The sequence below is a fragment of the Crocodylus siamensis genome, chromosome 1 (genome assembly GCF_052110815.1).
Source record: "Crocodylus siamensis isolate JL-2025a chromosome 1, ASM5211081v1, whole genome shotgun sequence".
Lineage (NCBI taxonomy): Eukaryota > Metazoa > Chordata > Crocodylia > Crocodylidae > Crocodylus > Crocodylus siamensis.
In genome coordinates this window covers 173,968,522-173,983,071 of record NC_143395.1, presented here as the reverse complement: position 1 = coordinate 173,983,071, position 14,550 = coordinate 173,968,522, and the positions used below count along the sequence as shown (strand labels likewise).

Here is a 14,550-nt window from a genome sequence, read left to right as displayed (position 1 = left end):
GGAGATATTTGCCTGAAATAAGTGGAAATGGAACCTACAGGTCAGGCATTCTGGATGCCTAAGAGGGGGACAGGGAGGAATCACTAAAAAAAACTATTATTTTTTATTATATTATATTATTAATATAATATATTATTATATTATTCCTCCTGAAAGGAAGGAATGTTCCATTGAAGTCAAAGAAGCTGCAGTGGTATAACTGAGGTTGGAACTAGGCCCATAATACTAATTGAAAATACACATGTAATTTTGATGGGCAAAATGCAGTTATGTCAGAGACTGAATACCGGGATTTGTCAAACGTTTTGCACTTAGTTGTCACATTTTCTCAGGCATCAATATGTAAGTAATTAATGAATCAACAAAAATGGAAACTAGACAATTTAGCTCAATGCATTGTGTCACAATCACAATAATTTTACTTGCTGAGGTCTACATTAGAAAATACAGCATCATTCCATGCCTTCAGTACCTCCTGGAACAGACAAAAGAAACTGCACTGAAAACCAGTCAAGCAGACTGTAAATATCAATTAATACAGATATGCAACATCAGTGGGAAAATAGATTCCTTTTTTACTCTTAAAGTATCCATTTTAAGATACAGTACTCAGTGTCTATTATATTCACACTAAAGGTTTTTTTAAAAAATGACACTTTTCATTGATTTGTTTTGCCTTTGAAGGCTAAAATTAGCTTCTAGAAATCATGTTAGACAGTCTGGACTAGTTCCAACCTTGACTGAAGATAATGGAAATACAAAAAGTGCCTGAGCTCAATCTGTTGGCCAACTAAGTGTTTTTAATTTTGGTAAACTTGAGCACCATGCATTTTGTTTCTTAATTGTGTTAAATGAAGGACATAAACAACCAAATTGTGTTAAATGAAGGACATAAACAACCAAAACTAGACAAAGAACAATTTTAATTGTGCATTTGAAAACCAAATCCAACCTTCATTTATGTACATACAACAAGGATACAATTCACATGGTAACTCTCACATATACACATCTGAAAACAGTTCAGATCCAGCCTACAGTGCATCCTTCATATATACTATACTCTGAAGAGAGAGAGAGATCAAATTCCTGGAAATCAAATCAAACCTTTTGGACTTTTTCAAAAGTTAGGTGATGGCTAATCCTATTTAAGCCAGGTTTAGAATATATATTTTGATGGTGTATTAGCCTGTTCCAAAAGGAGAGGTTTGGATTTGAAAAAAGATCTGTTGTTTCCTTTACAAAGAAACCTTTTCCTTTCTGTTCTTCTTTCTGGTTCCCTATTTGATGATACAATTATCCCAGCCTCCCAAACACACTTTCAGTTTTGAACTACATTGCAAAGTTGTACTCTTGTGAGCAACTCATAGTTACTTTATTCAGAGTAGCCCCTTTTTATTTACTCCATGTAAGTTCATGATTTAATAGTTCAGTTCCTTTCTGACTATGTGATTCATGTCACACTAGTCACTGTATAAGTGTGCAGTAACACTGAATTTATTTAAGACAAGATGCTCGTTTTTGCTTCTTTCAAGGTGCTTGAGGCTTCTATTATCCCTTTCAAAGTTGTGAGCTCTTTAATAATTTTCATTGCCTTTTATATTTCAGAAGCCACTGGAATCCTGCTGCTGCAGCACAGTAGGACTGCTTACAGGGCTAACAGCTAATTAAAAGAGTAGTACCTAATTCCTGTGCTTTATCTGGCTGCCATAGGAAAGTCTTCTGCAATTCACTCAGTTGTTTTCCTTTATCAGATTCAGAATTAACTTGCTAGAGTGCACACGCTCATCAGCCAAAAGCTAAATCCCTAGGTATGCTAAACTATTAGACTTAGCTTTATGAATCAAAAGAACCATGATGTCTGCTCATTGACCGGGAAGTATGACATTTTCTATACTGATACTCTCAGAAAACTGAACACAGCTTTGTAAAGTTACCAATAAAAGAAATGTGTGTTTCAAATTGTTTCTGCGTACGCATACAACCACACTCAGGGAAAGGCATTCTGGAAAAGAAAATTTCCGAGAGGATCCCTTTGTAGAGATTCCTACACTTCATCCTGTTGGGGTGTATATGGAGAAAAGATTGTCCTTGATGGCTCTTGGAATATCCCCAAACCCTATAGATCCATAGAGATCCATGGGAATCAAAACTGATTTGTATGACCTTGTGTTTTTATGCTGGCTCTGACCCTCCCACACCTCTGCTGCCCTACCTGCATCTTCTCATATTTTCATAGTAGCTAGGGTCAGGAGGGACCTGAACAGATCATCTAGCCTGACGCCCTGCCACAGGCAGGAATGAATGCTGGGTTCACAAGACCCCAGACAGGTGATCGTCTAACCTCTTTTTGAATTTACCCAAGGTAGGGGTGAGGACCACTTCCCTAGGAAGTTGGTTCCAGATTCTGGCCACCCTAACTGTAAAATATTGCTTCCTGATCTCTAACCTAAACCTATTTTCCATCAGCTTATTACCATTGTTCCTCATCACCCCAGGTGGTGCTGGGGAGAATAGGGCTCTTCCTATTTGCTAAAGATCTCCCCTGATGAGTTTGTAGGCAGCCACCAGGTCCCCCCTTAGCCTCCTCTTGCCGAAGTTGCCTCAGTCTCTCCTCATACAGCCTTTCCTGCTGCCCTCTTGACAAATGGGTGGCCCTCTTCTGAACCCTCTCCAAGCTGGCCACATCCCTCTCCTACCTAGGCACTTCCCTCTGGTACTCAAGCTGATAGCACCATAGTAAATAATACTGCACCACGTTACATTATCTTTCTTAGAGTAGCTGCAGAGGATAGAGTGAAAGATGTATGTCCCGACTATATTCCCAGGTCCTTCCTATACCCAGTCTCCTCTGCTTCCTTTGTGGATTCCCAAGTACCCAGTGCTTTGTAGGAAGGGATGAAGAATGTTATCATGGGGATGTTTTGAGTCCTCTTCCCTAAAAAAAATGAGGGAAATACAGACTCTGTAAAGTGAGCTGAAAACTACTTCTGTGGATGTTGATAATGCACCCAGCAGCATCTCAGAACCTGAAAAAAGCTTTTAAAGGATAGGGATTTCCTTCTCTTAAAACAGAAATTTGAGATCAAAGCCACAAGGAGGTGCAGGGTATCCTCAGGGGACACAAAGTTGGCAGTAGTTCCTCCCCAACCCACACTATATACTTATTTTTTTCAGTGGCTGATGTTTCAAAAGCTATTAGAGCTCAGAAACATAAAGGACATTGCTTTTAAATATTTAGGATCAAAGTTTGCCCTTAGATATACACATCCGCATAACTCCCATTTGCGGGCAAAACCTTCCTTTAAGCCTATCTCAGGAAAAAAGCCAGATAGTGAAGTGACAGGCATGGTGGAGTGCTAGAGACCAGCATGATTCAAAGCTCAATAGGGAAATTGGCTGAGGGGTCATACTCAGAGAGAGGTGGTGGATGGGTCATTTTCGACCTGAAGGGAAGTGGGCAGTGGGGTCCCCCAGGGCTTGGTCCTTGGGCCCGCACTGTTCAATTTCTTTATTAGTGACTTGGACAATGGGGTGAAGAGCAGCCTGTTTAAATTCGCAGATGACACCAAGATTTGGGGTGAGGTGGGCACGCTAGAAGGGAAGGACAGATTACAGCAGGACCTGGACAGGTTACAGGAGTGGGCAAATGAAAATAGGATGGGATTCAATACTGACAAGTACAGGGTGCTGCTCTTGGGCGGTAGGAACCAGCAGCATACCTATAGGCTGGGGAACTCAAAAGCACAGTGGCAGAAAGAGATCTTGGGAACATGGACCAACAATGCAAGAATACCATCAGTAGGGCTAACCGTACCTTGTCCTACACCCACAGATGCATCACAAGCAGGGTTAGGGAGATGATCCTCCCCCTCTGTGCTACACTGGTCAGGCTGCAGCTGGAGTACTGCATCCAGTTCTGGGCGCCGCACTTCAGGAGGGATGCAGACAGCATTCAGAGGGTCCAGAGGAGGATCTTGGGACAGCAGGGCAGACACTATGAGGAGAGGCTATGGGACCTTAACCTGTTCAGCTTTCGCAAGAGAAGGCTGAAGGGGGACCTGGTGGCTATCTATAAACTTACTAGGGGGGACCAGTGGGGTTTGGGAGAGACCTTGTTCCCCTGACCACCTCCCAGAGTAACAAGGAATAATGGCCATAAGTTGCTAGAGAGTAGGTTTAGACTAGACATTAGAAGGCACTACTTCACAGCCAGGGCGGCTAGGATCTGGAACCAACTTCCAAGGGAAGTGGTGATGGCTCCTACCCTGGGGGTCTTTAAGAGGAGGCTTGACGCTTACCTGGCTTTGGTCATTTGAGCCCAGTTTTCTCTCCTGCCCACGGCAGGGGGTTGGACTAGAAGATCTACAAGGTCCCTTCCGACCCTACTTCTATGAATCTATGAAATGTGAGGAGGATACCTCTTTGTCTGACTCCATACCATAGCACACAAACTCTTCAAACTACAGGGTCGCTTAGAAGTTACGGAAAAATGAACAGTTTTTCAATCCTTTTCTCTTGGATTTTGTAACAATTCTTCCATTATGAAAGGAAAATGTATGTGACGTTTATCTGTTAAAACCATTTAAAAAAAAGTCTGTCATTTAGAAAACTGGGTGAACAGAATGCTCAGCTAGGTTTATGTTATCCTTTCCTTTCAGAGCAGTTGCCTTAGGCATGTAACTGGGACATGGGGGGAAAAAAGAACAACTAGTGAATTACAACACATATAAAAGCCCCACTTCAACCGTACCTATTTTCACTAGCTACAACGACTTTGACCCAAAACTTAAGAGCAAAAAACGATTTTGCACGTACTCCATGCAAAGTGTGCAAGCTTCATGAAGAAAGAGGACTCTCCCTATTCTAGGGAATAAAGCACGTTGAAGATTGACAGGTCAAGGGCCAAGGATTAGGGAAGTGAAGATGAACCGCACTCAACTGCTACACATGCTTTGTAAGGGAAACCAATGAGGCTTTTCAGTAACAACCTGAAGGCAATAAAACATATGTTGAAGGCATGGAGATTAGCATTAGACTTCAGATTTGTCCAGTAAGCAAAAGTAAAGGTGTCCAAAAGGCATGGGATATTGAAGAAGGTGGAGAGCACCATAAAGATACAGAAAGAAAATTACTTTTATTAGCCAAATCTTAGTGTAAACAAAAAATGAATGACCAAGATATGTATAAAATAAAAGGTAGAGATGACAAAATGAAGAATAATTTCAATATAGTGCATGGGAGGGGAGCAAGTGTAGGGCAGGACATCCCAGCTCATGACCTCTAATCTTTTTTGTCACTGAGTGTCCATCCAGCAAAAGCAGATCGCTTTAACCATGATTCAGATTCTACCAAGCAGAAAATGTAACTTAATTTTGTTTTTCTCACATCCATGAATAGGAAACAATGATCCAATTTCTACTGGGCAGAAAATGTAACTCAGTCTTGTTTTCCCCACACTGGTGTTTTCCTGAGATTCAGCAGAGCAAGACACTTGTGTGTGAAAAAGACTTATTAAGTCAAGAACATCTCTCTGCAAGGGCAGGATATACCTGTATTGTTGTAAGGAGAAGCAGCTGGATCTTTAAATCTCTCCTGTCCCTGTACAACAATAATCAGCACTTAAAAGACCAGCTGTCATCTTGGCAGGCAGCTGGTGAGGGCATCAGGCCTAGGTATGGTCACAAAGTTCACGGAACAGTGCAATAAAGGGCAGATCTTTTCATGGTCCTTCAACACTTCACTCAAATGTTTCATCTCATCTGTTAGCTTCCCAATTTCTCTTTTCAGGGAGGTATTTTCTTGTTCAAGGCACTCATATTCCTGAAATAAAGAAAGGAAGCCTACTCAGTCCAAAATGTTCCTCTTGGGGCCTCCTACCATTGTTTTATCAAATGATGGGAGGAAAAAAAAAAGATCACTCCTGTTTATAATGTATTCTTAGAAATTAACTTCAGACAAAAGACTGAACTAGCTTTATAAATATGTGTGCTTGTAAGAAGATAACTGCCCCAGTGTCTTTGTTCTGACTGAGCCATAGTCCAGAGTCCAGGCCATGAGTTGTGGCAAGGACCACATAGTGCCACTCAAGAGAAATTCTGAAAAACAACATTTAGCCACTGTTGCATTACTTTGACCCTGGGCTGATCTATGTTGTGCAATTAATTGCAATTCATGGGTGCTTTAGGATGTTTAGGCTCAAAGTAGTCCAAATGAGCCATTTTTGAAGCCAAAAAATGGAAGTGAGGGATGTTTTCCTATCCCTGCCCTCTACTTTCAAACTTAAAGGTGGTGTCAGAGTTCAATGGGACAATGATTCTCTCTCACAGGGGCAGCAGCAGGGCAGCTCTGTGTTGACTGAGCTGAGAAAAAACAAAATACCCAAGTCAGGCAGGACAGAGTCATGGTCCGGTTTGGGAAATTGAGCAAATATTTCCCACTTGAATATATATCACTCTGTGTAACTGTAATCAGCCACATAGGACCTTGGGGTCTACTGGGTCCAATCTCTGGTTTTGGTAGAAGCCAAAAGCAGCTGTTCAGAGGAATTAGATTTCCTCTTACAGTACCTATTGTATAAACTGATGATTGAAAAAGACCTAAAAGTTTCTGTGAACCCCTCATTCACAGCTATCATACATTGTGCATGTGGGACTTGGACAGTTTGTTGAAGTTCTTTCCACATAAAGTTACATGGCATATTGTCCAATGCTGGACAATGCCATCTTGCCAACAGTATTGGTTTCAGTGAAAAACAAAAATCATTTGATTTCAGGTCTTTAGTTTCAACTGAACATGGTCTAACAGCACTTTCTTGATAATTCGTAGCTTTCCAGCCACAATGACCAGCAAGCAAGTATGCTAGAAAATCATGAGTCACTATGTGTTCCCTTCTGAAAAAAGGAAAGTATCATGCAACTTAACAAAAGTAATACACTCACTTCCACTTGAGATGTCTTTATTATTCATCTATTTAAATTTGTGGGAATTTGAAGCTCATAAGAACACTTGAAAAAATCAGATGGTACCCAGGGCAGCTGCTGTGTTGATTTCTAAACAGTTTGCTACAGCATCCGAGTCTTGTCCAATGTGTATTACTCCAATCCTGAGCCCCTCTTGTAAAGAAACTGCATATGGCAATAAGCTTACTCTTTGACTGTAGAGGAGCTTTGAAGCAAGCTCTTGTACATGTTAAGAGAGGAAAAACTCATAAAACTGTGGTGCTTCCCCTCTAGGTATAATTGTATTCAGGTGTGGTGATGCTAGTAATTTTTCCTGTGATTTTCTACCAGCCCCAAGGACAAAGAAATAATAGAAACATCTTCTGTGGATAATTCTTATTTACACAGTGTAGAAGACAGATAGAATGCTTGGCTGAATGGGACCTTGAGTGCTGTATCACTTACATAAAAGCATTAGTAGCTGAAGTCCTGAATGTTTATATTACGGTGGCATCAGCAGCCCCACTACAGTGGATACTGAGAGTTACAGAAGACAAACAATAGCTATTCTATAAGCTTTCCAACTGGAGATTCAGTAAGCTCTGTCACACTGAATTACTGAGGCAGAGAACACAAGACAATTTCAAAAAGGATCAGTGTTTATATGGATAATAACATCTAGTTACATAAGAGTATAAAAACCCTCATACTTCAGTTCTCTTTGGGAACTGGAAAAGAAGCTTTTCCCTATATGCTACTCTCTCTTAATTGTTCCGCCTTGGGATTGTTACACCTCCAGCCAACAGATTTTCAGCGTCCGAAACAAAAGTATTGCATTACAGAGACCACCTGCATGATGTGGCAGGGAAACTCATGTATCTCGCCACCACACCCACAGTTGTTCTCACTAAATTAGTATGAAACCCCCCCCACGTGTATTTAAGAAATTCCTGGTACTGTTAAATCCCAGACATAGCACTGAAAAAAAAGACAAATTGAGAACATAAAGGTGTCCATTCACCTCGTGCAGTTTATCTGCTTTCTGTGTCTGTTTCTTGCGGCTTCTCTGGGCAGCCACTCTGTTTTTTTCTCTCCGTCTTACCTTCCTGTCATCTTCTTCATGACCCTGGAAAACAAACCCACAACACTTGTCTGAGCTTTCTTTAAAAAAATAAAACAAAACTGAGATTTTAAAGCAGGAAAATAATTCTTAGCGTGATCAAGGAGGCAAATCCATGGGTCACTGTGACAGTGCTCCGCTCTGACGCAGGGCAGTCAAAGTGTTCTACAAGTGGCATCAACTCTCATCATGGCCTGTTGTACAGCTAGGGGAACTGAGGCATGCAAAGGCACAGTGCCCTACTTTCAAAGGTCCCAAGCATTTCTGCTCCTGTTGAGATGAGCGGTTCCTTGAGCCAGGCTGGGCAGAGATGCCAGCCCAAGCAGAAGCCGCCTGCCTCTCAGGTACCCTGCCTCTCGCAGCCTTGACTGTCTGAAAAGTGGATGCAAAACTCCCCGGGATCGCCCAAGGAAGGATTTCACATCCACTTTTTTTTTTCAAAGCCGCGCAGACGGCCACAGGCGCAGCCGGGCGCCAGGAAAGCAGAGCCCCCGACTCCGCACAACGGCCCTCGCTTGGTCCGGGACTAGGACGGGGGGGAGGAAGGGAGGCCGCCTGCCAGCACAGCTACACCTACAGACCTCGCCCTCGCCCTCACGGGGGCTGCCGTCCGGCCGCAGGGGCAGGACACCCCCCACCTCCCCGCCCATGCCCCGCCCCGCCCCGCCCCGCCCCGGGCGCTACCTGTGCGGGCGGCTGGTTGCCGCCGGCCGAGGCGCTGGGCTGCAGGACGCTGCCGGAGGCCGGGAGTCCGTGCGACATCCCGGCCGCTGCTCCGCCGCCGCCGCCGCCGCCGGCGGGAGCCCACGGCACCGCCCCGGCCGGCCCTAGGGGAAGGCTCCGCCCCGCGGCATCCCGGCAGCGCCTGCACCTGGCGCCCGCTCCTGCCCTGCCCGGCCGGCCCGGCACTGCACTGCCGGGCTTCCCCAGCGGCAGCCCCGCGCCGCCTTCGTGGAAGTCACGTGGCCGGGTGGCTCGCCCCGCACACATGCACACCACACCCCGACAGCCCTCCCTCCACGTACACACACACACATAGTTACAACTGCCCCCTGGACCGCACACACAGACACCCCCTGACACCCCCCCCTTGAACCACACCCCCCCCCGGCGCTCCCCTTGCACTGCACACACACAGATACCCCGAGACACACACACCTCAACAACCGTACAACCCCCCCACCCCGACAGGCACTTGCACACACACACCCGCCTTCTCTCCGCAGCGCCCCGCGGGGCTGTCTCCCGCCGGCACCCACCGGGGGCTTGACTCAGCCCCTGCGCCTCAGGGCAGCAGCTTGCTGCTCCCTCTTGGCAGTCCAAGCAGACAGAGCAGGGCCTGGCCGGCCCAGCCCCCAGCAGCTATGGTGCCGCAGGAGTCGTTGCCCTGTGTCTGAAAGGCCCTCTTGAGGCATGAAGTTGGGGTGCTCCACAAGGGCCCCGCAGCACCCTGGCAGGGGCCCCCGGGATCCTTTCAAGGGTGTTGTGGTGGGGTGCCCCACCACTGGGTGAGCCCTGTGCAAGACTGATTCACAAGAGAAGAGAAACCCAGAGATTTCCAATAGGAACCCTTAGGGTTCAAGCATTGAGCTCTGCTGGGACCCTTCACAGACTTTTAGGACATGAGGGCTGGAAGGGCCCTTGGGAGGGCACCTAGTCCAGCCCCCTGCTCAGAGCAGGACCAGCCCTGGCTACATCATTGCAGCCAGGGAGTAGGAGGTTTAGTAAGGACTTAAAAAATCTCTGAGGATGGCAATTCTACCACCTCTCTGGGTTGCCTGGCCCAGTGCTTCACCAGCCTCCTAGCGAGAAAATTCTTCCTCATATCTAGCTTAAATTTCCCTTGCTGCAGCTTGAGCCTGTTGCTTCTTGTTCTGTCATCTGCCACCACCAAGAAGAGTCTAGCTCCATCCTCTCTGGAGCCACCCTTCAGGTAGTTGAAGGCTGCTATATCCCATCCCAGTCTTCTCTTGCCCAGTTCCCTCAGCCTCTCCTCATAAATCATGTGCCCCAGCCCCCTAGTCATTTTCATTGCCCTCCACTGGACTCTCTCCAATTTGTCCACATTCTTCCTGTAGTGGGGGGCCCAAAACTGAACACAGTACTCCAGATGTGGCCTTACCAGTGCCAAATAGTGGGGAATAATTGCTTCCCTCAATTTACTGACAACAAACCTACCCAGTATGCCATTAGCCTATTTTGGCAACAAGGGCACACTATTGACTTATACTCAGTTTATTGTCTACTGTAACCCCCAGGTCCTTTTTTCTGTAGAGTTGCTGCTTAGCCAGTCGTGCCCAGCCTCCAGTCTTTCAGGTTTCTTTGTAACAGACTTGCTGTAGTATTTTTTTACAGTCAGAAAAAAGAAACACAACTGAAAACAGAGCTGGCACTTTCCAAGGGCTGTCTCCAGTCTAACAAGTTTCAGACCCCCTGCAGTTAACTAGTCACTGTGTCACTTGGCACAGTTGGCAGTTGGAGGCAAATCAAGTCTGGTGGCTGAAAATGCAGCTAGTTAGTTAAAAGATTGAGAACAAGTTACTCCACATCCCTCACGGAAGTAATATTTATAGCTGCAATGTTTAAACAATACTGAGTTTGTCTCTTAATCTTCAGGCTACTATTTAAATATGAACCCTTTCCTCCTCAGAAAGGCGAGAAGGACCAGCACCACTAGCACTCTTTGCAGTGTCCTACAAGAAAGGATTGACCCATTACGCTTTTTGAAAGAAAGGTGATAAGTGCCTGCCTTCAGGAGAGGTGGTTCCAGCTTGCAAAAGCTGGGTGGAAGGAGATGCCACCTGTAGGAACAGAGTAAGATACCAAAGTCTCAGTTAAAATGGCCATGGATAGCCATACTGCATATCTACATACTGAAACTAATTACCCGACCCATCATATGCTATTTTGCTCAACTTTGAAATTAATAGGCTCAAATCCAACAAATATCTATTTTATGGTATGTTAATTATGTGTGTATATTATATGTTCACATGTACACACACACAAATAAATATGTAAAGTTGCAGGTATCCTATCATTCTGATTTAATTGGGTACTTCCACATTTTCTAGTTTTCCCTGGGCTTTCCATTTGATTAATACAATCTAAATTTATCTCAGATTATGCAATTTGCCAACCAATGTAAAAACCAACACCTCTTTCTTTGTAGAATCTAGCCTTAGGAAGGGACTCTGGAAGTCAGAGAGGGCAGGGGTATGACTCTAGTCTATCAGTTAGGGTATTCCCCAGTAAGATCTGGGTGCAATTTTCTGCTTCAAGAATGGTTAATATTAAAGTATCATCAGTTAAAATGCATTAGCAGTCCTTAAACAGGGACTGGAAATGATGAGTGCCTGTTCCCAGGAGGGGTCCCCTAACCACAAGACTACAGTGGTACTGTCATCCTCTTTCATTGCACAAGACAGCCCAGCTCTTTTTGCTAATTTGCTATGTTGGTTGGACAAGATGACTGCTTTCATTTTATCTGTTTGTAAAATGGGAATCATAACAACATAAAGCTGTATCAAGGTGGGGGAAGAAGGGAGGGGGTCAAAGAAGAGCTTTTGTTGAGGTATTTTAGAATCTCAAATGACTGATCCTTTACTCACCATCAGCCCAGTCACAACATTTGGGATACCAGCATGGACTGCGGGAGTTTCTGCCTTCTTTTGTAGCTGGGTGCATTGTCCTCTGCTTTGGATCTCTTGACTCCAAAATCCTAGCCCTTGCAATGGCAGGACATCAACAGTACTTTTGTCCCCCTGCTTTAACTGTGGCAAGTGAGAGTAGTTTTTGATGTTTCAGGCATTGTGCCTGGTAGTTGTACTAAGAGGAAGGCAGAACCTCCCACAGTCCATACCAATGACCGTGGGGTAAAATTCCTTCCAATCCCAAATATAGTGACTGGTTTGATGTCGAGTAGAGGAACAAGGCACTCTAATCAGGAACCTTTGGGGTTTTTTTTACATCCCAACAATACTACTGGCATATCTTGTCAAAATCCCCAGCTGTAGCTTCAACTACTGCTCAGTACTTCTGACAAAGGCAAAAAAATAAATAAATCAAAAAACAAAACCCAACACCCATAGCAACAAGATGGGAGAAATCTTCCCAGCCCCACATGGTGACTTGCAATACTCCGAAGCCTAGTAAAAAGCCAGACACCTGCCACCCTACATTGTAATTTAGGGACCACAAACATAACTCTGTGCATCTCATGCCTGGATTGGAAAATCAGAGCCCTCTTCCATCCTGCTATCCACTTAATAAACTTATTGCAGCTCCTTTAATCTTCTTTCATAACCAAGGCAGTTGCGGAGCTTCAGTCTCCTGCTGCTGAGCACAGTCCTATCCATTTTTCACCTGGCCTTCAGAGCTCTTCTCATAACCTCTGAGTAGTGTGTGGGGGTGGAGGGTCCTCTTCAGATTCCAACTATTTCAGTTAATGATTTCATCTAGCTTCAGCATCTATGACCCTGAGATAACAGCCTTTCCAGCAACTGTTTTGAAAATGTGTACATAAATACCAGGAAGATTACTTGGTTTATATTTAAGACTCCCATGTCCGTGGCAACCACATTTTGCTAACTTTCTCTTGCTAATAGGGTTTTCAGTTGATAGACCACATGCACTACAGAAGAAAGGTTCAAAATGTGGGTAGCAAATTGAGAATTACCAGCTACCTGGAGGCTAGCTACTTTATCTGCTTTTAAAAAAGATTTTGACTTAATGAACATGTCAACAAGCAATACCTGTATTCCACAACTTTTTTGTTCAAATTTATGAGCATAACTTGCTGTGCTGGAAAGCTAGTGGCTTACAGTAGATCCAAGTCAGGTTTGTTTCAAGTTCTGCTTGACCTGGCCGAGTCATATCATAGAAGGACCCAAAGGGACCTGTAAGATCTTCAAGGCCCCCATCATGGGCAGGAGGTAATTGGGCTCAAACAAGCTCAACGATGTGCTTGTCCAACCTCCTTTTGAACACCTCCAGGGACGGTGACTGTACCACCTCTGCTGGGAGTGTGTTCCAGATTCTAGATACCCTTGCAGAAAAGAAGTTTTTCTATATATCTAGCCTCAATTTTTCCTCAACTAGCTTGTGCCCATTGGTCCTTGTCCTCCCAAGGGGTACCTTTCTGAAGAGTTGCTCCTCTACATCTTGTTTACCCCTGACATACTTGTAGGCGGCTATTAAGTAACATCTTGGCTTTCATACTCAGACTGAACAAACACAGTTCCCGGAGTCTCTCCTCATAGGACCTATTCTCCAGGCCCCTAATCATATGGGTGGACCTTCTCTGTACTCTTTGTAGCTTATCCTTCCTGAAGTGTGGTGCCCAGAACTGGTCAGTGTACCTTCAGTCAGGTATAGCTATACCATTGCTGTAATCCAGACTTCAAGCACCAACCAGTCCTTCAGAATTTGAGCAGGAGGGAGTTTTCTAGGGGGTCCCCACAATCAGTCTAACAGACGGTTCTGAACAAGGAAACCAATGATGTTCCTAGAAGCAGTTTTTTTTTTACAAGTTTCTGACTAGTGTTAAAATACTCTACCACCTCTGTAAAAATGCAAATGAAACTACTGTGAACTGGAATGATGGTTTTAGCCCAAGCTTCTTGGCAAAGACTTGTCAGATAGAAAGTGAATCCAGAAAGCAAATCATACAGTCCACAGTACAGCAGCAATGGATGTTTATGAAGCGTTGACCGCTATAATTTACAGGCTAGATTGCCCATAAAGAAACACTGAAGGGCCACAGATAGGGCTGTTTTGCAGAGTGCAAAGCAGAATCAGTCCCTCTTCCCTCTATACTTTCATATTTTCAGAAATCCCAAGGAAATCTCATTTAAAGTTCATCTTTATTTTAAACTTTGAGATGCCTTCTACCTCCCTTAACATACTGCTATACCTTTACTATTGAAAAAACAAGATTTTTGCTTAAAATTATGTATAAAAAAAAATGACAGGTATGCCTGCCATAAGAAAGTATTGTCAGGGCAGGAGTCACCAGATGGCACTATTACATGAACTGAAGTTATTTTTCTTAATATGCAAGACCAGCCTAGCTAGCCCTTGGAAAAATGCTGAATTGCTAGTTTCATGATGCAATGTTTGCTAAAGGGGTGGAGAGCTGTGGCAATCAGTCGGAGCATTTTGCTTCCTGCCTTACTCTTTTCAGTAAAAGTCATTTTGCAACGAGTTACTTCTTTATGAATTGTGCTTTGGTGATTGAGTGGAGATTTCTGAACAAAGAAAAAAAGTTTACCTGTGTGCCATGTCTAACCATCTCTTCAGGAAGCCATAGTGCAAGAACAAGTTAAACAAAGCATTTACTCAGACCTTGCATCACTTATTTTTCCAATGGGACAGGCTCTCAAGAGGAATTAAGTGACAAAGAAATAAAATGCATGGGCACAAAAGTCCAGTATGAGATAGGTGATTGTATAGAATTCATAAGTTTTATTAAGGAAAATAGCAGACATC

At 44.2% G+C, this 14,550-nt stretch overlaps 1 protein-coding gene across 1 annotated transcript; it reads right to left on the bottom strand.

Annotated features, from left to right (window-relative positions):
- Nucleotides 1–808: 808 nt before the first annotated feature.
- Nucleotides 809–8,996, bottom strand: BATF3 (basic leucine zipper ATF-like transcription factor 3). The gene is made up of 3 exons (XM_090049226.1): nucleotides 8,746–8,996; nucleotides 7,963–8,067; nucleotides 809–5,823 (listed from the first exon to the last, which is right to left on the bottom strand). Exons 1-3 carry the CDS (start codon nucleotides 8,821–8,823, stop codon nucleotides 5,638–5,640), a joined length of 369 nt encoding a protein of 122 aa, XP_089905352.1. The 5' UTR covers nucleotides 8,824–8,996; the 3' UTR covers nucleotides 809–5,637.
- Nucleotides 8,997–14,550: the final 5,554 nt, after the last annotated feature.

What these genes read in the sequence shown, in the direction of transcription:
- BATF3 (XM_090049226.1), bottom strand. Translation starts at nt 8,823, where the DNA reads ATGTCGCACGGACTCCCGGCCTCCGGCAGCGTCCTGCAGCCCAGCGCC. An exon ending in GCAACCAGCCGCCCGCACAG is followed by an intron (nt 8,068 to 8,745) that starts GTAGCGCCCGGG and finishes TTTGTTTTCCAG; the next exon opens with GGTCATGAAGAAGATGACAG. An exon ending in AAGCAGATAAACTGCACGAG is followed by an intron (nt 5,824 to 7,962) that starts GTGAATGGACAC and finishes TCTTTATTTCAG; the next exon opens with GAATATGAGTGCCTTGAACA.